The sequence below is a fragment of the Chiloscyllium plagiosum genome, unplaced genomic scaffold (assembly GCF_037043375.1).
Source record: "Chiloscyllium plagiosum isolate Xiang-an unplaced genomic scaffold, Cpla_swu_hap1 HiC_scaffold_39, whole genome shotgun sequence".
NCBI lineage: Eukaryota > Metazoa > Chordata > Chondrichthyes > Orectolobiformes > Hemiscylliidae > Chiloscyllium > Chiloscyllium plagiosum.
In genome coordinates this window covers 7,557,605-7,582,400 of record NW_028270177.1, presented here as the reverse complement: position 1 = coordinate 7,582,400, position 24,796 = coordinate 7,557,605, and the positions used below count along the sequence as shown (strand labels likewise).

The 24,796-nt window shown below is 41.0% G+C and overlaps 1 protein-coding gene across 1 annotated transcript in view; it reads right to left on the bottom strand.

Annotated features, from left to right (window-relative positions):
* The window catches only part of iqch (IQ motif containing H), a 185,690-nt gene that overhangs the window by 114,409 nt on the left and 46,485 nt on the right, over window positions 1-24,796 (bottom strand). Inside the window, exons 8-11 of the mRNA XM_043677174.2 lie at window positions 17,308-17,525; window positions 3,892-4,443; window positions 3,181-3,247; window positions 2,393-2,476 (exon numbers count right to left, since the gene is read on the bottom strand). Coding sequence (XP_043533109.2) covers window positions 2,393-2,476; window positions 3,181-3,247; window positions 3,892-4,443; window positions 17,308-17,525 — 921 coding nt within the window. The remainder of the gene's footprint in view (window positions 1-2,392; window positions 2,477-3,180; window positions 3,248-3,891; window positions 4,444-17,307; window positions 17,526-24,796) is intronic.

Below are 24,796 nucleotides of genomic sequence, written 5' to 3'. Positions count from 1 at the left end.
AATCCATTACTTTTGTGCAGTTCTCCCCACACATTGCACTCTTATTAATGTTACCAAAGCACTGATCTCATTGTTATTCATGTGATTCTGCGCATTTTTTTTTCTGAAAATGAGAAACTTCAAATAGAAGGTGTATTTTTCAAATAAAGTAATTTAATTCCAAGGGACTTCATCCCAAGTACAAGTATATATTTTTTAAAAATTGTTTTTTTTTCCTGGTGCCTTCGCATAGTTAATGTAGGTCACTACAGCTGGCACAGCATGAAAAGGACTGAGTTTTGAACGAGAGAATCAATTTGTGTACTGTGGCTGTTCTGAAGACAGAATTATTTTCACAATTTCATGCTATGAAATGAGAATTTTTTTTCCTTTCATAACCTTAACAATTTTACATTCTAAGTTGTTAGTGTGGAAAGTAAATTATAAAGAAATTAAAAATCACCGGCCAAGTTCTCAATTGCTTTTCGGGACATTGCAGCACTGATTCGGTGATTTTAACTTAGTTCAATTTCGCATGACTTAATAAATATTAAAAAGGTCTTTTAACATGTTTCTGTTCAATTTCGCTACTACATAGAAATACAGAGGTCATCAGTCTCACATTATGGAGTGCATCTTTTTAATTCTTAAAAGAAAAATCAAATCATTCTCTTAAACCTTGAAAATCACACGTAAGCCTAATCTGATCCTGCTTTTGGCTATTGTCTGCATTATATATTCCAACTGCAGCCACTGGTCAGCATTAATGCAGGGATCCTGCAATGACTTTTCCCCTTCTTCCTCAATGTCATTTTGAAGTATGACCTCCATCTGGTGAAGATCAATGTAGGGATTAAATTGAGGATATTCTAGTTAAGGTCTCCCATGGATTGTAATGAGAGATTGTAGTGTGCATATTAGATAATCTGGTCACCCAACTATTCCGAGACACCTCCTTGTGACCAGTTGTGCTAAAATTCGGAGCCTAAATTAGCCAGTCTCCGGTCTGTGGAATACACACAAAAAAGGAGGAATTCGTGGAGAAAAAAACTCTAACAAAAATTGGAGGGAAAATATTAATGTAAATGCTTGCAATATTTAAAGGAAAAATACAGCATTGAATATGTTATTAACTTGTATTAATACAATTTCTTCAAATATAATTTTATAGAGTAAAAAGAATCCACAATGGTAAAATGTCACAGCATAGAGGGAAGCTACTCATCCTGTCATTCTTATGTTAACTCTTTCAAAGAGCTGTCCAAATTTGTTCCACACCCCAGCTATGTGTAGTGTATTTACTGAAACAATCTGAATTAAACAGGGAAAAGAAAACTTTAATGTCCATAGTTCCAATCAAGACCTTAGGACATCTAAACACTTTATAGCTTCTCAGGTATTTTTGAAATGTAGTCATTGCTATCTAGTAGCAAACACAATCAGTGTATTTGCAGAAAAGCTCCACAAACAACAATTAAATAAATTACCCAGATCAAATGTTGGATTAGTGGTAAATGTTGGCCTGGACACCATGCAGAACAGGTGTCTTGGAAACTTTTATGTCCACGTGTGGGATTTAAATATTATGTCTCATATAAAGGAAAGCATCTCAGACTATGCAGCAGTGCTTCAGTTACTGCACTGAAATGTCAGTCTAGATTAGTATTCAAGTCTCTGGAGTGATGCTTGAACCAATGATTTTCTGGCTCATATGAGGGTACTACTACTGAGTCAGGGCTGACACTTCGCTTGATGTTGAACCATCAACACAATATTGCATTTTCTGGCCTAAAATTGAGATTTTTATGTTAACAACATGTGTGCAATTATTAAACAGTCCCATCTCACAGAAATCATCAGCATTATGGCTGCATTTGTGCACAGAGATAACTCAGTAAAGACCTCTGAATGATAAGGCATTTACCAATTCAGAGAAGCCCAAGAGTCCATTAAGAATATTTCTCTGCTGTCTCTGCCTTCTGCCAATTTTCCGTATAGACCAATGTTAGAATTATTGCATAACTTACAACAGACTTTAACTTGATCAGGGCATCATACCATTTGTGAAATAAAATACAACTGCATACACAGACATTTACTATAATATACAATTGGGGATTTCAAAATTAAAACAAAAATTGGCATTAGTTCACACCAGACAGAATTTGTACCCAAAATGTGAAATAGTTTCTGATCTTGGATACTGACAGGTTTGCTATATTTATTTTTGATTTCCACCATTTTTTAAAATCTCTGTGGAAAGATGATTGTTACAAAGCTTATATATCTCATTATTATAAAATATTTAAAATACATTAAAGGAAAGTCATTGTCATAAAGGTACTTTGTCCTTGAGCATACGAGTAATTAGTCAAAACTATTGTTACAAATGCTGGGCAATGACAGCACTCACCCCTGATGTCACATAACCTTCCCATCTGTAGGTTCTGTTGAGTATCTATATTGGGCACAGATGATCGCAATAACTGGGCATACCCTAGGAAACACAGAGCAAAAGATCCCACATACATGGGCAATGAGCGTTTGTTGAGTCTAAAGACTTTCCATTCTCCGAATTAATAAAATGTAATTATTTCGCTAGGCTTGTGCTAATTTACTCAAAGCTGCAGATTATTTAAGTACAGAGCCCACTATTCAGTGTCTTAATTATTTAGCGTGGCACAGCATTCCTTTTGTCAGCACCAGAACCCCCTTGCCTTAAGTGCAAATAAAGATTCCCATCTGACAGTAATTAGAACTAAATAATTCCAGACAATGTAGCTTATCATTTTGACTGCACATTTGATTAAATCCAACATATAGTGAGATTCCCCACTTATTGATTTAACACGACAACAAGCAAGAGCCTGAATTCTCATATCATTAAAGATAGATAGAAAACATTATCTGCTATTTCAGCACAGCCTTTCAGCTTCCATTTCATACAAATGAAAGTGAATTACAGCAAATCACCTCTCATCCGAATAGGGGCCGTGTAATGACTTTATTTGCTTAATCCTGAAATTAAATGCTGTTTTGAGAAAGGGCTTGTGTTATTACTCTCATCATCTGAAGAACATCTTCCTACCGAGACCAATTTGAAACAAAACAAGGGGGCTTCCTGAACTCAATCAAGGACCTGTAATGTGGTGGGTAATAGAGGTTGTGGATGAATCTGCAGGCAAAAAAAAAGTGCAATACCTAATGATGGGATGTGGATAATAGTTCTCCTGGAGGCCTTGATGCGATTCCAGTTGGCTGCCAGATGCTAGGAATCAAGAAGAGCATTGATCAGTGACAGAAGCTGTAATAGATTCATCAAGTTAAACTTCAGCTGCTCCACTTTAGTCAGTCAGACCAAGCCAGGCATAAATTATATTAATTGATTTAATTACATACTTAAAACATCTTCCCCAATTAATTTAATTAGCGCTACATGATGCACTAGTAGTATTCCAAGCAGAGAGATTGTGGAGTGTGCTTTGCTTAATTAATGGAATATGAATTAAAAAGAAACTAAACATAAGTGAAGTAAGCATTAATTAACACACTTGTCTGCAAAAAGTAAATACAGTACAATAAAGTACTGAGCATGCCGTAGCTGGAGAGGGAGCTTTTCAAACGAATTTAGAGAGCCATAGAGTGAGTACAGGTAGGAAACTTGAAATTTTACTTTCCTGATAATGTAAATTTTCAGACCAAAAGTGGTGAAAAGGCACAGCCATTCTTTCAGGCAAAAAAAAAAATCAGTGACAGACTTTGCAGCCTCAACGGCTGCATCTCTGATGATGGATGAAATATGATTCTCAGACAAGTGCAGGGAAAGGCAATGTGGGAACAGCTTTACAGGAGCACTCAGGCGGAGATATTTGGAGAATGAGGGCTGGCGGAACAGCTGGCAGCTCCACACACCTTGGCCCTGCTGTGAAAATTTTCCAGGTGTCTCTGACGTGACTGCTTTAGGGTCTTCTTCACCCGCACCCTTTGAGCGCGCATGAGCCACGAGATGGAAATAACACCTGCTGCCCACTTCTGGCGACGAGCTATGAGGTACTTGGTCTTGCACTGGTACTGCCTCCAGATAGCCTGGATTTTTGTAGCTGCGATTTCCAAGCCATCTGGCCCTCTGTACTGCTGGCCTGGACGCTTGATGATCTCTTCCACCAATTCTTTATTTTTCACCACAGGAAGCAGGTCCTTCCAGTTGGGCTGTGAATTAAGTTCAAAGATAGCTGAAATCTCTGCCAACTTCTGACCTTCTACAATGGCAACTGGCACATCGTACTGTCTTAGTTTCCTCCCAAGATATTCCAGAAAGGACAAGATGTGTCCCCAGTATAACTGGTAATGGTGCTTGAAAACCAGGATGTCTGGAGCAGTATAATCTATTTTGCCATTGAAAATTGTAACATAGAAAGTTTCTGAAAATTCTTGGGTCCGATGAATTGGCAACACTTGAAACTGCTGTAAGAATAAAATGTTACATTAAAGTCAGTTTTTAACACATTTATGAATAAATTGACAAACTATTGTATTATCATTTACCATAAACCTTTAGCATACAATTGACTTTTAAGTTTTCCACTGATGCATCAAAAATGTTTACCTAGACACAGATAATTTGTGCTTGCGGTAAAGCATATAAGTTAAAAAAAGATATATTCACTCTGTATTTAATTAAACATATCTATAAAAAATGTTTAGTGAAATCTCTAGAATCACTCTCCAAATACCTGCCTTACTGATCATATGTCAGAATATTTGATGGGACAAGAACTCAAGTGAAATGTTGCAGTGTTGCACAGCCCACTGTTTACTTCTTTATTTGTTTCCCCTTCACTTTCTAGGCGAACAGAACTGCATTAGTTTTGTGCATCTGTATTGCATGTGTCTGCCTTCTCTGACGCATCACATAAACAAACAAGGTTTGTGAGTTAAACGAGTAAATAGTAGAGAAATTCAGCAGGTCTGCCAGCATTTGTAGCGAGAGCAACAGAGTTTACATTTTGAGTACAACGACCCTTTGTTGAAGCTCAGTCACTGGACTCAAACAGTTAACTCTGTTGTTCTTTCTACTGCTGCTATCTCCAGCACACTGTTTTTGTTTGATTTCCAGCATTTGCAGTTCTTTGCCATATTTTAGTTTGACAGCTGTCAATCATCTGCTAATTTATATTAAACATCGGAGAGGTCCTCTTAATTATAGCTGGAAATGGAGTTTGTTGTAAATATTTGCTCTCACAGCATTAGTTAAGAATATTTCCTTCCCCACTACCCCAGCCTAACTTCACTCCATCCCATCAGCTGGACCAAGTGGCTGTGCCTGAGGAAGGGGTGTCCCATCACATATGGGGGTGAGGGATGAAACAGAGATGATGAGACTAGAGGGCTAGGGTATTGAATGGGTTATGACATTGTCATCCATGTCTCTGGATTCAAACCCAGGATGAAACTCAGCTCTGCTGAGTGCAAAGACAAAATCAGGAAGACAGAGATGTTGCTGGGAATGGAGGGTTTGAGTTATAAGGAGAGACTGGATAGGCTGGGACTTTTTTGAGAGGTGACCTTATACAGGTTTATAAAATTGAGGGGTATAGATAAAGTGAATGGCAGGTGTCTTTTCCTAAGAGGATTTCAAGCCAAGGAGGCATACTTTTAAGGTGAGAGGAAAAAGATTTAAAAAAGACATGAGGAGCAATTTTCTTTTACACAAAGAGTAGTTCGTGTGTAGAATGAACTTCCAGAGGAAGTGGTATATGCAGGTACAGTTGCAATGTTCGAAAGACATTTAGATGAGTTCATGAATAAGAAATGTTTGTAGTGATATGGGCCAAGCGCAGATACAGTTGCAATGTTCGAAAGACATTTAGATGAGTTCATGAATAAGAAATGTTTGTAGGGATGTGGGCCAAGCGCAGGCGGGTTTAGTTTAGTTTGGGAACATGGTCAGCATGGACTGATTGGACCAAAGGGTCTGTTTCCATGCTGTATGACTCTATGACTCTAAATTAATTACATAGGCTTAATGTGTTGAATGGTCTACTCCAATCCCTATTATAATGGATTTTTGTAACAGAATAATTTTAATACAAAAAGCCAGTGAACTAGCTATAATTGGGCATAAATGATTTTTAAAAATAAACTGAGAGCTCTACTTTACAGCGAGGTGAGGTTCACACTGAGGCAATAAGATGATCGTCAGAGGGATGGACTTGAATGAACTTCAGTGTGCAGTCACTGCCTAATATAATTGTCACAAAGTGCTTCATGCTGACAACAGGAAGGAAGCTAGGATGAAATTTACCATTTCTGGAGAAACAGAAGATATTTTTACTTTTCTCTGCAATTTTTTGGCTTACTAACAAAATGCATTCTCAAAACTTGAAAGTTCCAAAGTCACACATTACCACTGTTTCATGAGTGAGTCATTAACTAAGGAGGAAACCAAAACATTTCTGCCAAAATAAACAACTGTGCTATGCCTCACTCTGCAATCCTTCACCTCAACTGGGGAAAAAAACATCCAGAAAAACTTACATTTAAAATGCAACTGGAGGAAATTAAATGATGGTAGAGAAGTAAAACAATATAGCATTTGCCATATTCAATACGGCTCCCAATGTAAGTTCACGGAATTTAATTTTCATAACAAAAATTGACACCTCTGCGTTTCTCAAAGTGTATGCAAAACAATACAAAATACTTGTGTAAAATCCAATTCTCCCAAATAAAATTTTAGCAGCATTCCAGAAATATCATAACCCATCAACTGGATGATCCTTTGCCTTTTTGCAGTTTTTTCCCTTCACCAACTGGCTATCAAGATTTCTTTTCTTAATGAACCAGTTCAGAAATATTATGATACATCTCCAGAGCCATTGGAAATTGAACCCAGGCCTCCTGGCTAAGAGGTGGGAACACTATCACTACACCTTTGCCTTTTTGGTTTCTACTCCACTTAACAGCTACCTGCTGTTTATGATTACTAAATGGCCTCTGTCAATTTTACTGTATTTTCCAAATTTTCTCTAGTTCTCTCCCAAAAGGCCCTATTCTTTCCAAAAGATAATACCACATTGGCATCAATTTCTCTTTAAAACCTTGTGCAAGTAAATATTACACATGTTTTAACATAGACAGTGATTAACTACAGATTATTCACTGACTACCATAGTTTAGCCAAACCCTGGCTCACAAGGTAATTATGCACGCTCACTTCCAGAAAGGGGTTGTCAGATATTGATCAAAAGCAGAAACCTTGGATGGTTTCTGTTTCCCCAGCTAGGAATGTTGAATACAACTAACTAGATCTTGCACTGACTTTGCTATCTTCTTGGCCAATAGGGCTCAGCTATTCATTAAATAAACTGCTGGTGAGCATGCTCCAGAGAATATGGCCAATTCCACATTCCAACTGGCTGCTTGGAAATTTGCATAACCAGGATGCCAGCCCTTCTGTCTTTTCTTCTCTTTTTCACACAGAAAACCAACTTATCTCCACATTCAACACTTAGATGTGAAGACATGGATCAATTAATAACTCCTTTTGTAGGAAAAGTAGTATTTAAGTCATCTTTTAGTATGCCTCTTAGAAAAGTTCCAAATTGCTTTATATATAAGGAGTTGGTGTTACTGCTACATTGCAAAATGGCAGTCACATTCAGCTATCCCTTATGAACAAAATGAAATTAACCAATTGAAATTAATTTAATGAAAGAATTTTCTTTCCCCCATCTAAAACTGATAGGGGATTGCTGATATTAACTGAACTACAATGACACGCTTGAATCAATGTCTTGTACAAAGAAAGGAAGAGGGGGTGGGATGGGCGTGGCAAGCATTTGATACAAAACTGCTCAACGTTCTCCAATAAAGCACAGCTAACTGATTTAGAAACACATTTCAATTATGTTTTTCTGTGACTAGTAGCACCTTTTTTTTGATTAATTTCTTCATATTCCCCAATTATCACGCTCAAAAGACTGTGATATTATCACCACTCATAACCCCTAATGTTTTTCTGAAGGAGGTCATCAGGACACATGTTGCTGTGGTTGAGTGAAGACTACACTCCATAATGCATCCCCACTGTGGAGGTATGGTTTGTTTGAAATGACACACCAGTCATAAAAACCATGCAAATGAATTTTCAGCAGCACAAAGAAAGATTAAAGAAACAATAATGGTGAGTCAGAAATCATAATGGATAACAGGAAAGCTATTAGCTTTCTACTTTCCCATTATTTTTCAATGTTGATATTCCTGGAATCATCACAACAAGTGATTGTACAGTTTGAGGTAAATAACTTGAAAGTACTTTCTAAACATGTAACATTCAAAAATCATTGCTTCCTAATGTGCTTCTAATCACTCATCCCATCATCCCAACACTGAAACATTTCTTGTAAACCTTGTTAAACCTTTCCTACTTATTGATTTACAGTAAACTTTTTCTACAGCGTAAGGCATACAATAAATTAAAATACTGATAATGAGCCTAGCCTGGGTTTTAAATCAAACACTCAATTCCCATTCATTGTGACTGAGGTTTAATGCTGGGTTCAGCTTTACAGCCTCTGAGCTAGCTCCTATAATAAAGCCAGATAGAAAAATGGAAAATCTTTGCATAATTACATGTCTCATTGTTTAAATAACACTTAGCTGATTTTCTATTTAGTTCTTGAGTTACTTTATGCTAGGAAGCAGGAAATTGGAACATCAACCGCATCAATTAGTAATTAATTTTTAAACATCATTTTATGCAATGTAAAGTACTAGAAAAACCCATTAAATCCATTAGTCAGCAATTCATGAGTTAATGTGATAATATATTTTTGATGAAAAAAGCTTCTATGAATAGGAGACAATTTAATAAATACCCTAAGGTCCATTCTTAACATCTGTCTTCCAGTCAAACAAACGCTGCCCTTCCACAGTGTTAGTGATATCATTGTAATTCAAATAATACTGTATCAATTCCTATTATTGTATATTGTTTAGTGGCAAAATAATCATTTTCCAGACAAAACATGACAAAGAATGTCTCTGCCTTGCTTTCTAACAGATAGGTATGACAGTACCATAGTTATCTCCACCATGTCACAATACATTCCTGATCTTACCTATGCCATGCTGCCTGATCCATCCTCTCAAGCTGTTGGCAATATATATATATATATATATATATATACGTCAGTAATAGAAAAGAAATTTGGAAAGGGCAAATGTCAGTAATACTAGAAAACAAGCTGAATGATTAGAAGATGGTAATTGTTTCAGACTGTAACATTTACGGGAATCTCACAACTGCATATTGCTCCTGTGGTTGTGTAATCTACAAAATTCTTAAAATATGTTATTTGTGTTAGATGTCTTTAACGGTATTTTACTTTATTTGGAATGATTATTAGCGAGTTTTGAGAAGATTTGTAGCTCAGGTTGAGGTTTTGGATGTAGGTTTGCTCACTGAGCTGGAAGGTTCATTTCCAGACATTTCATTACCCTACTAGGTAACATCTTCAGTGGGCCTCAGGCAAAGCAATGCTGAAAATTTCTGCTTTCTATTTATATGTTTGGGTTTCTTTGGGTTGGTGATGTCATTTCCTGTGGTGATATTATTTCCTGTGGTGAAGTCACTTCCTGTTCCTTTTCTAAGGGGGTAGTAGATGGGGTCTAACTCGATGTGTTTGTTGATAGAGTTCTGGATGGAATGCCGTGCTTCTAGGAATTCTCGTGCATGTTAAATGATTATTAGACGTTACTTTCTATCCCTGTTTCCTAATTTTCCTAACATCATTGAATTAATGACTCTCATATAAGGTAGTTGATTTAAGGTCAACCATCAATGTCTAGAAAGCAGCTGAATAGGATATCTGATGAGAACTTGAATTGAAATTTACCGACGTACTTTGCTGCAACTCAACTTTTGAAAGGGGTTGGGGAAGGAATTTACTGTTCCTTAGAGCAATCTACCAAGTAAAGAAAAATAAAAAGAAGTCAATCTTTATTATCATCACAGAAATTAAGTTCTTTTTTGTATTGCTAATTTGTGAATGGTATGAGGGACAGATTTTATCTTACTTTTGGTCTGCTGAGGAGGATACAAACAGGTGTATACTATCCTGTTCAAATAGCTATTCTCACATGGACCTAAACATTTTTAGCAAGCTAATTGCTTTCGAATAATATCATAGCACACCTTCCTTCCTTTTGTTAAGGTAGGATACAGCAGTGATATTACTAACTAACCCTAAATCCCATGTTCACCTGTGGGTTTTTTTTTTCCAGAAGTCTTCACTTAATAGAAATCCACAACAAGAATTTAGATTACATTCACTTCTTGGCCCAAGGAGCACAAGGTTAGAGCCCACTTTAGAATTTTGTTTGAGGTCAACTAACGGCAAAGACTGTGAACTGATCCTGCCAGATTTTGGTTTATATAGCTAAATATGATGCTTCGTAGATGTTCATACTGAGCCGATTTTGGCTAGCCTGCAGGTTAGGTTCATGGAGAGCTCATTACTGGAGGGTGATCCTGGAGTGACAGTGGCCGAAGTTTGTTTTCTTGAGCCCAGAGGGTAGAAGTGTACCTTGAAGCCTCATAACAATAAACACAAATGTAACAGTTGGGTTCTTTCTTAACAAGAGCAGTAATTGATGTTAGGGGAAACAATGAGGAGGACGTGCACAGTACACATATACCTAGTATTCTCCTAAATCATACATCACAGGATCACAGGTTGCACAAATTTAAAAAGATTTATCGCTTCAGTATAGCAAGTAATCCAGTTGCCCAGCATTGGGCCAAGGGAAGCTTGTGATAAACTCTGCAGTGCTGGAGACTATCCGTCTTTCCCCTAAAATTTTCAGGGCACTACTTGTTGAATGTTATAGTTGTTTTATGTTGGGACAGCGTCCATTGGGAAGTGAGTCACTTGACATTAGTGAGGAAGAGAAAGTGAGGACTGCTGATGCTGGAGATCAGAGTCAAAAGGTGTGGTGCTGGAAAAGAAGAGCTGGTCAGGCAGCATCCGAGGAGCAGGAGAGTCGACATTTCAAGCATAAGCTCTTCATCAGCATAGTGGAGGGGTTGGGGGGAAGGGTTCCAAGGGAGCTGAGAGATAAATGTGAGGTGGGATGGGGCTAGGGGGCGGTAGCTCGGAATGTGATAAATGGAGGTGGGGGGTGATGGTGATAGGTTGGAGAGGAGGGTGAAGCAGATAGGTCGGAGAGGAGGGTGAAGTAGATAGGTCGGAAGGAAGGTGGACAAGTAGGACAGTTCAAGAGGGTGGTGCCGGGTTGGAGGGTTTGATCTGGGATAACATGGAGGGAGGGGAGATCAGGGAACTGGTGAAATCGACATTGATTCTATGTGGTTGGAGGGTCCCACGGTGGAAGATGAGGTGTTCTTCCGCCAGTCGTTGGGTGGCTAGAATTTGGCATTGGAGGAGGCCCAGAAATTGCATGTCGTTGGTGCAGTGGGAGATGGAGTTGAAATGGTCAGCCCACAGCGCGGTGGAGTTGTTTAGTGCGTGTGTCCTGGAGATGTTCTCTGAAACATTCTGCAAGTTAACTTCCTGTCTCCCTAATGTAGAGCAACGGACACAGTACATGACGCGTGTGGAGGTGCAGGAAAATCTCTGCCAGATGTGGAAGGATCCCTTTGGGCCTTCGATTGGTGGGGGGGGGCATTAGGAGGGGCCCAGGCTTCACACCTTTTGTGGTGGCAGGGGAAGGTGCCAGGAGTGGAGGGTGGGTTGGTGGGGGAGCATGGACCCAATGAGGGAGTTGTGGAGGGAATGGTCTCTGCGGAATCTGTAAGGAGTAGGGATGGAAATATATCTCCGGTGGTGGGATCAGACTGTAGGTGGCAGAATGGAGGATGTTGTGTTGTATCCAGAGATTAGTGAGGTGGAAAATGAGACCGGGTGGGGGATTCTATCCTTGTTGCGGTTTGAGGGGTGGGGTTCAAGGGCAGAGGTGCGGGACAACTGGAGGAAGAACACTTCATCTTCCATCTTGGGACCCACACAGAATCAATGTCGATTTTACCAGTTTCCTCATCTCCCCTCCCCCCATCTTATCCCAGGTCTAACCCTCCAACTCGGCACTGCCCTCTTGAACTGTTCGTCTTTGTTCCCACCAATCTGCTCCACCCTATCACCATCACACTCCACCTTCATCTGCCTATCGCATTCCTAGTTACCACTCCCCAGCCCCACCTTCCTCCCATTTATCTCTCAGCCCCGTGGGCTCCCCCCACGTTTCTGATGAAGAGCTTATGTTCGAAACATTGACTCTCCTGCACCTTAGATGCTGCCTGACAGATTGTGCTTTTCCAGCGCCACACTTTTTGACTCTGACATTGGCGAGTGTTCAGCTAGTGCTCATGGGCTTGTTGAAACTTGTTTCGGGTTTTCACAGAGTACACAACTTCAGAATAAAGCCTCCCGTTGGATTGCAGGAAATTACAAGTTCTTTAGTTCTGACTGGAATATAGTAACTTGACCATCACATAATAACAGGTGATGAAGCAAAATTCAGTCAGGACATGTGCATGCTAAAGAGAGGAAAAGAAGAGAGAAAAGGGAAAAAAATCAACACAATTCAAATTTGAAATGGGAGGAAATCCAGAAAGTCAGGACTGCAGAGTTCACCATTTGAGATTTCTCAGGCATGGAGGCAGGGAAAGGAAGAAAAATTCCATATTAGGAGTTAGAAATCAATGAAAAGTTGTTGCAATTAGGTTTAGGGGAGCAAACCTAAGGGGAAGATATTGATTTTATGAAGATTTTCAATGTAAACGAGACCTGATTGCACAATCCAAATTAAAAACAAAATGGTGGATCAATTTGGCACCACCGGACCATTTGAAGAAGGATCAGAAGGCTGGAAGGTCTACACTGTTGGATTCAGTTACATTACAGCAAATAGAATCGCAGATAAATTGGTAGTAACATGTTCCTCAGAACTATAGACAGTAAAGCCTCTAGTTTACTTAGACACTTTGTTCAGTCAGACAAATCTGAAAACAAAATGCACTGGGAGTTAATTGATACTTTGGAAAATGATTTTCCCTCAAAAGCCCGACTAATTGCAGAGAGATTCAAATTTCACAAGTTGAATCAATTAGAGGAGGAATCTGTGGGTCAATTCTTTGTGAGCTTTAAGTGCCTCATTGAACACAGAGTTTGGGAATGTTTCAAATGATACTTTAAGAGAGACACTGATGTGTGGCAAATGAAATAAGGCCATTTCCAACAACTGAGTGAAATCTAAATCTTAAAATCACACCATTGAGAAGTCTATGGATGTGGCAACCAGAAATGTTGCACAGCTCGGCCCAGTATCCAAGTACATAAAATGGGGGCCACACAAGAAATCTGAGCAGGGTGCCACAGGTATAGCATATCTGGAACTGACTACTGGTGCAGTCCAGTGCAAGAACTGTGAATGAGAGCACCACATTCCGAGGCCCTGCCGGAGGAATTACAGTTATCTGGAAAATTCCGTGCCAAAGAAAAATCAGTTAAACTCAAGGAAGAAGAGCCATGTTGTCGGCCACAAGGAAGATGTAGACACTGCTTGGAATCAAACATCCCCGATGAGGAATTTAAATTGAATGTCGTGGCCCCCCCATGGTGAAATGCATACATTTTGGATTGTGCCTAAATTGGATGGGCAACCCATCAAAATGTCGGTAGTTACAGGAGCTGCAGATTCACTTATACCAAAAACAATTTACATTGAAAAGCTGAATAATCTGCCACTCAAGTATTCCAACATCACCCTCAGGACATACACAGAGCAGGGGCTGCCCTTGAAAGAGTATGAAACGGCTACGGTATAACTACAGGACCAGGCCACAGAGTTGCCACTCCACATTGTGAAAGTGATTTACCCAACCTTATTTGGGAATATGTGGCTACAGAAACTAAAATTGAGGTGTAGAGCTGTGAACAAATTGGCTGATGCTAAAACAAGTCGGTAAGATATCTTGAATAAATACTGAGGTGCTTTGAAGGCAGCCTTGGAAAAATGAAGGGAATCCAAGTTAAACTCAAATTGAAACCAGACAGTCAATCCAAAAGTCTGATGGCACATACTGGTCTGACCACCATCTGTCTGGAAGTAGAGGCAGAACTAATGAGGTTGGTGGTTATCAGTATATTGGAACCAGTAACTACAAGTGATGGGGCAACGCCTATCATCAATGTTTTAAAACAGGACGGATTGATCTGAATCTACTTGAAAGCTACTGTTCATCCAGTGCTCTGTGCAGATAAATATCCATTGCTCTTGATATAAGATCAGTTCAGCAACCTGGCACAAGAGATGAAGTTCACAAAGGTGGATCTTTTTTTTAGCTGAAAATGTGTTGCTGGAAAAGCGCAGGTCAGGCAGCATCCAAGGAACAGGAGAATCGACGTTTCGGGCATAAGCCCTTCTTCAGATTCCTTGGATGCTGCCTGACCTGCTGCGCTTTTCCAGCAACACATTTTCAGCTCTGATCTCCAGCATCTGCAGCCTTCACTTTCTCTAGCCATAAACTGGATAGGCTGCTGAGTTCCAACACTCACTGACTCCATTCATTCATCAGAGCTTGTTTTGCTACAAAAGGCTCCCCTTTGGGATCACATCAGCTGCAGCCTTATTTCAGAGGTCTATGGACCAAATCCTATTTGGACTAAGAGGTATAATGTTACATTGGTGAAATCTTGATCACTGGCTGCACAGAGGAAGACCACTTGAGGAATCTGGAGAGACCCTAAAGCACACAGGTTACGAGTAAAAGATAATGTGTGACTTCCTCAAGAACTTGATTGAACACTTAGGGCACATCAATACCAAAAACGGGCTTCTCAAGGCATCAAAGAAATGGAGGCTCCATGGCCTACTAATGTGTCCCGAATAATACCTTTCCTGCGTCCTGTGAATTATTTTGGCAAATTAGTTCCAAGTTGGCTACTGTTCTGAAGCTGTTACACAATATTTTATGCAAAGTCTTAGAAATGGAACCCAGGCTGTGAGTGAGTGTATCTTGCTGTCTAACAGGCATGCCACAGGTCAGACATTTTGACCCTAGGTTGCCCTTACAATTAGCGTGTGGGGTGTCACCGTACTGTCGTACAACCTATTCAATGGAGAGGAATGGTCAACTGTCTTTGCTTTGCATTGTCTCACTAATGCAGAGACAGGATATTCCCAACTGGAGGAGGAAGCCCACAATATCATTTTTGGTGAGAAGAAATGTTACCAGCAACATTATTCTGCTAACAAATCATCATCCCATCATATTTTACCTTTGCCCTATACACCCTGGGATTCCCTCAATGGTGGCCAATCAGCTTCAGGGGTGGTACTCTTCTCGCCGCACTTGCATGATGTAAAATACAGGCAGTCGGAAGGCCATGCAAACACCAACGCATTGTCCAGGATGCCACTGCCCTTGCATGAAGGGAAATCCTGTAATGGGTTGAAGATTCTCTACTTCTCTCAATTGGAAAATGTGCTGGTGACGGTGACAATTGAAGAAACATTTCATAAATGACCCTATTTTAACACAGATAATGGATCTAGTACTAAAAGGGAGGCCCAGCAGGCACTACCTGGAATGGAAGCCATACATGGAGGTAGGGAGTTGGCAGTTGAGAACAGCTGTCTACTGTGGGGAAGAGGGTATTCATCCTTCTAAACTTATGATACAAGATCACTAGGGCCATCCAGGGGTGATGAAGATGAAAGAGCTCATCAAGATTTTTTTTATGTGGCCAAATTTGGATGCCCAAATCAAATAAAAAGCCAGCTTGTGCCAAAATCAAAATGCACTACCAACGTCAATGTTACAACTAAAGGAATGGCCCAAGATGCCATGACATCATGTCTGCATTGATTATGTCCACCCGCTTTGAGCATCAGTTGCTGCTGGTGGTGGTTGATGCTCATCCTAAAGGTCTGGAGGTGGTGGTAATGAAGTTCCACTTCTGCAGACCTGACCATTGAGAAACTGGACAAAATGATTGCAAGTTTTGGTAACTCTGAGCAGATCATCTGCGACAATGGTGCTCAGTTCCTCACACAGGAATTTACTGACTGAATGAAATGTAACTGCATTTGGCACATTAACTTGGTGCTCGATCATCCATCAACCAATGGTTTTGTGGAAATATTCGTGCAATTGTTAAAGCGCTCTTCGAAAATGTGAAAGAGGAAGGGTTCACAAATTCATCGAGTCAATAACTTCTTGGCCAGGTACTGAAATACACCTCATGTCACAAACCTGAACTTGTCAGTGCACATGCTTTTCAAAATAACTTATGAACTCTGTTCAGCCTGTTGCCAACTGAAGAAATGCACAAGATTGTTGAGAATAATCAAAGAGCCTAGAAGAGAAACAGACTCCAAGAGATGCTCTTTTCATTAGGGTGACGAAATGTTGGCCTGGAGATTCAATGCAACTGACAGACTTGTACCTGCGATGATGCTGGCCCAGACAGGTTTCATATCCTACACGGTCTAGACCGGGGGGGCGAGATCATGTGGTGAAGGCATGCTAACTAGCTGGTATTGCATATCCCCATGTTCTGGAACCACCCATCACCTGAAGGCCTCAAGAAGGGGCCTCTGCCTTCCTTCCTGATGGCAGCACATCATCGCAGAACAACCCACCGTAGACAGTGAGGACACTGCCCATGTGGCTGAGTCTGTCTGCATGCTCCTCGAGACGAATCCCCTTTATGTGAAGTTCCCAGTTTTCCCAAGGTGAATCCCACACCAGAAGTAAGAAAACAGCCAGCAGAAAACAGACACCCACTTAACAGACTCTCATTAGATGGTACTTCTGATTGTTTTTTCTAGTGGGACTGTGTATCATGCCCATGTAAATAGTTTTGCTGCTTGCACATATATGTCATGTTTAGAAGGGTGTAATATTATGGTTGTTTATTTCACAGAAGAGTGGTATATGCATTTTAGGTGGCATATGTTATGTTGGACTGTGTGTCCTGAAGAAGTGAGTCATATGATACTGGTGAATGTTTAGCTTGTGCTCACAGGTTTGTTTAGATTATTTCGAGTTCTTACATAGTGCACAAGTTCAGAATAAAGCCTCCCTGTTGATTGCTGCAAAGAATGCGTTTGTATGGATTTTAGTTCCGACTGGAGCATAGTAACTGCGCAGTACAGAATACTACTAACTTCTGCTAGCTGGCTTTATCACTACTCCATTGGGAGCTGTGCAACCTTGCCATTAAATGCACTTTCAAGTTGAAAATGTTCTTTACAAAAATACTGTACATCCTGATTTACAAAACACATTGTTCTCCAAACCTTTGGCTGATGAAATTCAAAGGGCACCATTTCTTTACCACGCAGGTGTTGAACTGCACTGATGTCCTTAGCTGATGTCCTGGACATGAATGAAGGAGCAGGAGTAACAGTGCCCATCTTTAAAGGCAGCCTGGACTCTGGGTTCTTGTCTGGATACTTTTTTTCCTCTGTGTATGACTCACTAACGACTATACAGTAAGCATTTTTGGGGTAAGTACCTGGAAGAAAGTAACAATAATCTAATTTTAGAAAATGTCCTTTAGATATAGTTCTAAAGCTTATGAGGTAAAAAAATGTAATTGCAAATTTCCTGAAGCCATGTCTTACAAAATGGTTTTTGCATTCAACTATCTGAACTTGTAAAATAGTCCATGAGAGTTCATGCCAATTTGCTATCTATCCAATATTAAGAAACATGATTTAATGCCTAAATAATAGGACCATACTTTCACTTAAATATTTAATCACCATTTTTAAGGTGGTTTCAAATTTTACAATAACATTAGCATTAAATTTGGACACAAACAAGCACAAGATCTCACTGGTTAAAATAAGCTTGCTAAAATTTCAAATTTCAAAGAGATCTTTGTGCACCTCTAATTCTGACCATTGATTTTAATCATTCCTCCATTGGTGGCTATGCTTCCCAGCTACTTTAACCCTGAGTTCTAGATCTAATCTTCCAATTACCTTTAAATCTCTCTCCCTCTTTATGTTGCTCAAAAAAAAACTTTTACTGACTAGTTACCTGTGGCTTCCTGTTAAGTTATGGTTCATAACATCATTCAGCAGTGCCTTTGTTATGTTAAAAGCGCTCAATAAATTGTTTTAACAACAACTTATTTGTAAAAATTGTTTAGGTGACAAAGAGTAGGTTTCTTTTGTTTTAATGTTCCCTATGTTACTTGCAGTTCTAAACATAGATTGGTTGTACTGGGGAAGGCTCTATTTTGGTTCTCTCTCCCAATACTAATTTGCTTCACTTTTTCTGATTGCTGCTGGACTTCACATTGCAATTTGCAAAGGGAACTGAAAGAGGCTGGAAAGTGGTGTGTTTTATGCTGTTGACAGAGAAGGAGGAACAGACTTTAGTGGTAAAGAAAAAAAAAAGAGATGTAAAATGGGTGTGAATGAAAGTATGCAAAGGAGAAAATGGGTCCACTCTGCTGAGAGGCACACACAAGACACAGTTAGGGATGTAAGTGGGGAATATAAGAAAGGTGGAAGACAGAAATCAGGATGTTGAGTCAGTTTGAGTGGAGACGAGAAGTAATAGGGATAAGAAGCCAGGGATCTACAGAGGGGTGAGTCTGACGTCAATGTTGGAGGGGATTGTGAGGGACAGGATCTACATGCATTTGGAAAGGCAAGAGCTGATTAGGGATAGTCAAAATGGTTTTGTGTGCGGGAAATCGTATCTAACTTGATTGAATTTTTTGAAGAGGTGACCAAGAAGATCGATGAAGGCAGAGTAGTAGACACTGTCTATACGGATTTCAGCTTTTGACAAGGTTCTGCATGGTAGACTGATTAGTAGGGTTAGATCACATGGAATCCATGGGGAGCTAGCCAATTGCACCAAGATTCGCTTGAAGATGGGAGACAGAGGATGGTGGTACAGGGTTGGAGGCCTGTGACCAGCGGTGTCCCACAAGGAGCGGTGCTGGGTCAACTGCTTTTCGTCACTTACATAAATTATTTGGATATGAATAGTGAGTAAGTTTGAATGTCACCAAAACTGGTAGTGTAGTGGATGGTGAAGAATGTCATCTCGGAGTACAACTGGATTCTGATCAGATGGGCCAAATGGCCAAAGAATGGCAGATGGAGTTTAATTCAGATAAATATGAGGTATTGCATTTTAGTAAGGCAAATCAGAGCAAGACTTATACACGTAATGATAGGGCCCTGAGGAGTGTTGCTGAACAAACAGACTTAGGGGTACAGGTGCATACTCCTTGAAAGTGGAGTCACAGGTAGACAGGGTGATGAAGGAGGAGTTTGGCACACTTGTCTTCATTGGTCATAATATTGAGTATACGAGTTGGGATGTCATGTTGTGGCTGTACAGGCCATTGGTGAGGCTACTTTTAGAATATACATTCAATTCTGGTGTCCTTGCTTTGGAAAGACGTTGTTAAATTTAAAAGGGTTCAGAAAAGATCTGCATGATGTTGCTGGGTTGAAGGTTTTGAGGTAAAAGGAGAGGCCAAACAGGTTGGGTGTTTTTCCCCTGGAGTGTTGGAGGCTGAGAGGTGACCTTAGAGACCTTAGTTTATAAAATCATGAGGGGCATGAGTAGGATGAATAGCCAAGATCACTCCCCAGGATGTGGGAGACCAAAACTAAAGGGCAGAGGATTAAGGTGAGAGAGGAAAAATTTAAAAGAGACCTGAGGAACAACCTTTCCACACAGAGGATGATATGTGTATGGAATGGGTTGCCACAGGTGGTGGGTACAACATTTAAAAGGCATCTAGATGGGCACATGAATAGGAGGAGTTTAAAGAGATACAGGGCAAATGCTGGCAAATGGGACTAGATCAGCTTAGGATATCTGGTTGGCATGGACGAGTTGGACCAAAGGGGTCTGTTTCCATGCTGTATAACTTCAACTCTATGACTGTAAGTCTCTAGTAAAAGTGGTCGACAGGTTCCCTGACAGTAACTACACTGCAGGACAAAATACATTTAAAAGAATTGGATGCTTGTGATAAAGGTACAGCAATAATCATGGTTGATTTAATTTTCATACACACTGGAAAAATCAGATTAGTAATGATAGCCTGCCAGGAGTTCACAGAATGCTTTAAAGATAATTTTTTGTAGTAGCACATTTTGGAACTAACCAGAAAGTAGTTCATACTATACTTGTTATTGCACAATGTGACAGGATTAATTATCAACCTCAAACTAAAGACATCCTTAGGTAGCAGCAAGCAAAACATGATTAAATGGGAAATTCGATTTGATGGGGAAGAGGACTATGTTATTCAAGAGTAGTATTTGAAATTTAAATAAGGGCAATTATATGGACATGAAAACTGGGCTAGCTGAAGTGAACAGGGATATAAGGATAGGAAATAGATCAATTAAAATAAAAAAGTGGCAGATATTTAAGGGGATATTTCAGAATAAAGAAACATTCTCAGGGAAGACCCATCATCTTTGGCTAACTAAAAAAAAGAGCAAACATCAAACTTAAGCAAAAGATTCCACGAAGGTGAGTGGCTGGTCAGATGATTGGACAGAAAATAATGAACAGCACAGAATGATTAAAATATTAATCAGGAGAAATAGAGTACAACAGGAAGCTAACTAGAAATGTAAAAACAGATAGCAAGAGTCTCTACAGGCATTTCGAAAGGAAGAGTAAGTAAATTAGTTTTAGTCCTCTAGAGTTGGAATAAGGAGTTAATAGGAAATAGAAAGGAAATGGGGAATTTAATGAACAAGTATTTTGCTTCTGTATTTACTTTAGAAGACACAATGATTAGTGATAGTTATAAATCAGGATATGGAGGAGTGAGCAGAACTTGATGAAATTACAATCATAGAACATAGAATAGTACAGCACAGTACAGGCCCTCTGGCCCATGATGTTGTGCCAAGCATTTATCTTAATCTAAGCTCAACCTAATCTACACACCTCTCAATTTACGTCCATCCATGTGCTTGTCCAGTAGTCACTTAAGTGTCCCTAATCTCTCTGACTCTATTACCACTGCTGGCAGTGCATTCCACGCACCCACTACTCTTTGCGTAAAGAACCTACCTCTGACATCTCCCCCATACCTTCCTCCAATCACTTTAAAATTATGACCCCTCATGACAGCCATTTCTGCCCTGGGGAAAGGTTTCTGGCTGTCTACACTATCTATGCCTCTCACTATGTTATACACCTCTACCAAGTCATCTCTCTTCCTTTTTCTCTCCAGTGTGAAAAGCCCGTACTCGCTCAACCTCTCTTCATAAGCCAAGCCCTCCAATCCAGGCAAAATCCTGGTAAATCTCCTCTGCGCCGTCTCTAAAGCATCTACATCCTTCCTGTAAAGAGGCGACCAGAACTGGACAAAATATTCCAAGTGTGGTCTAACCAGGCTTTTACCAGCAGGGATTTTTATCACCAGTGGTCTAATCAGCAGGGAAGCTGTACTGAGAAAGTTGTTGGAGTTGCAGGCTGACAAGTCGTGGGTCCTGGTGGACTTCATTTTAGAGTGAAAGAAGTGGCTAATGATGTAACAGATGAAGTGGTGTTAATTTTCCAAAATAAATGCTTGAATCTGGAATGGAACCACCAGATAACTGGAAAGTAGCAAATATAACATCTTTATTCAAGCAGGGAAGGAGGCAGAATACAGGAAACTATGGGACAGTTAGCTTGATGTCTGTCATGGAGAATTGGAATAATCAATCAAGGAAGCTGTGGCTGGGTACTTGGAATACCTCAAGGTAATTGGGAAGAAACAGCATAGTTTTGTGAAAGGAAAATTGCGCCTAACCAATTTTTGGAATTCTTTGAAGAAATAACATCCATTGTGGAAAAAGGAGCCAGCAGATGTAATTGGCAAGGTTCCACACAAAAGGTTATTACGCAAAGTCAGAGCCCATGGTATGGGGGTAACATGGATAAAACATTTTAGCATGATCAGCTGGCTTATGGAAAACAGAGTATGTATAAATGTAGCAAGATCAGCTAAGGTAAGACAGTTTGTTTCAAAATTACTTACCTGTAGCGGGCAGCGGTGTTTTTTTTTTCTCTCTTCACAAAAAGAGCGGGAGCAGCAGAGGAAGTGACGGCAAACAGAGGGGCAGCCGGGAAGGAGAACTGTGAGTATAAATACTCACCCTTTAATCACCAACGGTCATTTGAGTGGGAGCAGCGGAAGTGAGGTTGGAGCGCATAGCTGGGCGGGAAGGTAAGTGATTAGTATTTGAGTGGGTGTGTTCTAGACCCCAGGTCCTACTTCCGTAGGGCCTCCCTCCCACCCTCCTCCTCTAACCTAACTTTAAAGTCCACAGGTAAGTGACTCAGTGTTATTGACTCAGTGTTCTTGTTTTTGGAGAAAGTGTACAGTCATGGCAGCGCAGGCGGTGGAATGTTCCTCCTGCAGGATGTTTGAGGTAGGGGTGACCACCGATACTCTTGCCGACTTCGTCTGCAGGAAATGCAGGCAGATCCTGATCCTCACCGAACGAGTTAGGGAACTGGAACTGGAGTTGGATGAACTGAGGATTATTCGAGAGGCTGAGAGGGTGATTGATAGAAGCTACAGGGACATAGTTACGCCGGAGAACAGAGGTAGCTGGGTAACAGTTAGAGGTGGGAAGGGGAAGAAGCAGGCAGTGCAGGGTTCCCCTGTGGTCGTTCCCCTAAAAAATAAGTATACAGCTTTGGAAACTGTTGGGGGGGACAGCGTTGCAGGTGTAAGCTGCAGTGAAGGGGTCTGTGGCTCTGAGACTCAGAAGGGAAAGGGGGAGAGGAGGAGAGCGCTAGTTATAGGGGACTCTCTAGTTAGAGGGACGGACAGGCGGTTCTGTGGACATGGGCGAGACTCACGGATGGTTTGTTGCCTCCCGGGTGCTAGGGTCCGAGACGTCTCAGACCGTGTCTTCAGAATCCTTAAGGGGGAGGGTGTGCAGCCAGAAGTCGTGGTACACATTGGCACCAACGACATAGGTAGGAAGAGGGGTGGGGAGGTCATTCAAGAGCTCAAGGAGTTAGGCTGGAAGCTAAAAGCTAGGACAGACAGAGTCGTCATCTCTGGGTTGTTGCCGGTGCCACGTGACAGTGAGGCAAAGAATAGGGAGAGAGTGCAGTTGAACACGTGGCTGCAAGGCTGGTGTAGGAGGGAGGGCTTCAGATATTTGGACAATTGGACTGCATTCTGGGGAAGGTGGGACCTGTACAAACAGGACGGGTTGCACCTGAACCAGAAGGGCACCAATATCCTGGGGGGTAGGTTTGCTAGCACTCTTCGGGGGGGTTTAAACTAATTTGGCAGGGGGATCCGGACTTGTAGTCCAGCAAGTAAGCTAGCTGTGTGTCAGGATGCCCAAGACTGTAGGGAGGCTGTGGAGAAGGTAGCACTGACAGGGACTACTTGCGGACACAGAGATGGGCTCAAGTAGTATCAGAAATAAGGAGTATCAGAAATAAGGTGGGTGAACTTAAGGCGTGGATCGGTACCTGGGACTACGATGTTGTGGCCATCACGGAAACGTGGATAGATGAGGGACAGGAATGGCTGTTGGAGGTTCCTGGTTACAGGTGTTTCAGTAAGATTAGGGAGGGTGGGAAAAAAGGAGGGGGGGGGGTGGTATTGCTAATTAGAAATGGTATAACGGCTGCAGAAAGGAAGTTTGAGGGGGATCTGCCTCTGGAGGTAGTATGGGCTGAAGTCAGAAATAGGAAAGGTGCAGTCACCTTGTTGGGTGTTTATTATAGGCCCCCCAATAGCAGCAGAGATGTGGAGAAACAGATTGGGAAACAGATTTTGGAAAGGTGCAGAAGCCACAGGGTCGTAGTCATGGGCGACTTCAACTTCCCAAATATTGATTGGAAGCTCTTTAGATCAAGTAGATTGGATGGGGCGGTGTTTGTGCAGTGTGTCCAGAAAGCTTTTCTAACGCAGTATGTAGATTGTCCAACCAGAGGGGAGGCCATATTGGATTTGGTACTCGGTAATGAACCGGGACAAGTGGTGGGCTTGTTAGTGGGTGAACATTTTGGTGATGGTGACCACAATTCTGTGACTTTCACCTTGGTTATGGAGAGAGATAGGTGCGCACAACAAGGTAGATTTTATAATTGGGGGAAGGGAAACTACGATGCTGTAAGGCAGGATTTGAGGAGCATACGTTGGGAGCATAGGCTGTCAGGGAAGGATGTGGTGGAAAGGTGGAACTTTTTCAAAGAGCAGATACGACGTGTCCATGATATGTATGTACCTATCAGGCAGGAAAGAAATGGTCGTGTGAGGGAACCTTGGTTGACGAGAGAGGTTGAATGTCTGGTAAAGAGGAAGAAGGAGGCTTACATAAGGTTGAGGAAACAGGATTCAGACAGAGCAGTGGAGGGATACAGGATAGCCAGAAGGGACCTGAAGAAAGGGATTAGGAGAGATAAGAGAGGGCATGAAAAATCGTTGGCGGATAGGATCAAGGATAACCCCAAGGCATTTTATGCGTATGTGAGAAACCTGAGAATGACGAGAACGAGGGTAGGTCCGATCAAGGACAGTAGTGGGAGACTGTGTATTGAGTCGGAAGAGATAGGAGAGGTCTTGAACAAGTACTTCTCTTCAGTATTTACGAACGTGAGGGACTGTATTGTAGAAGAGGAGAGTGTGAAATGGACTGGTAAGCTAGAAGAGATACCTGTTAGGAAGGAAGATGTGTTGGACATTTTGAACAACTTGAGGATAGACAAGTCCCCCGGGCCTGACGGGATATATCCTAGGATTATGTGGGAAGCAAGAGAGGAAAT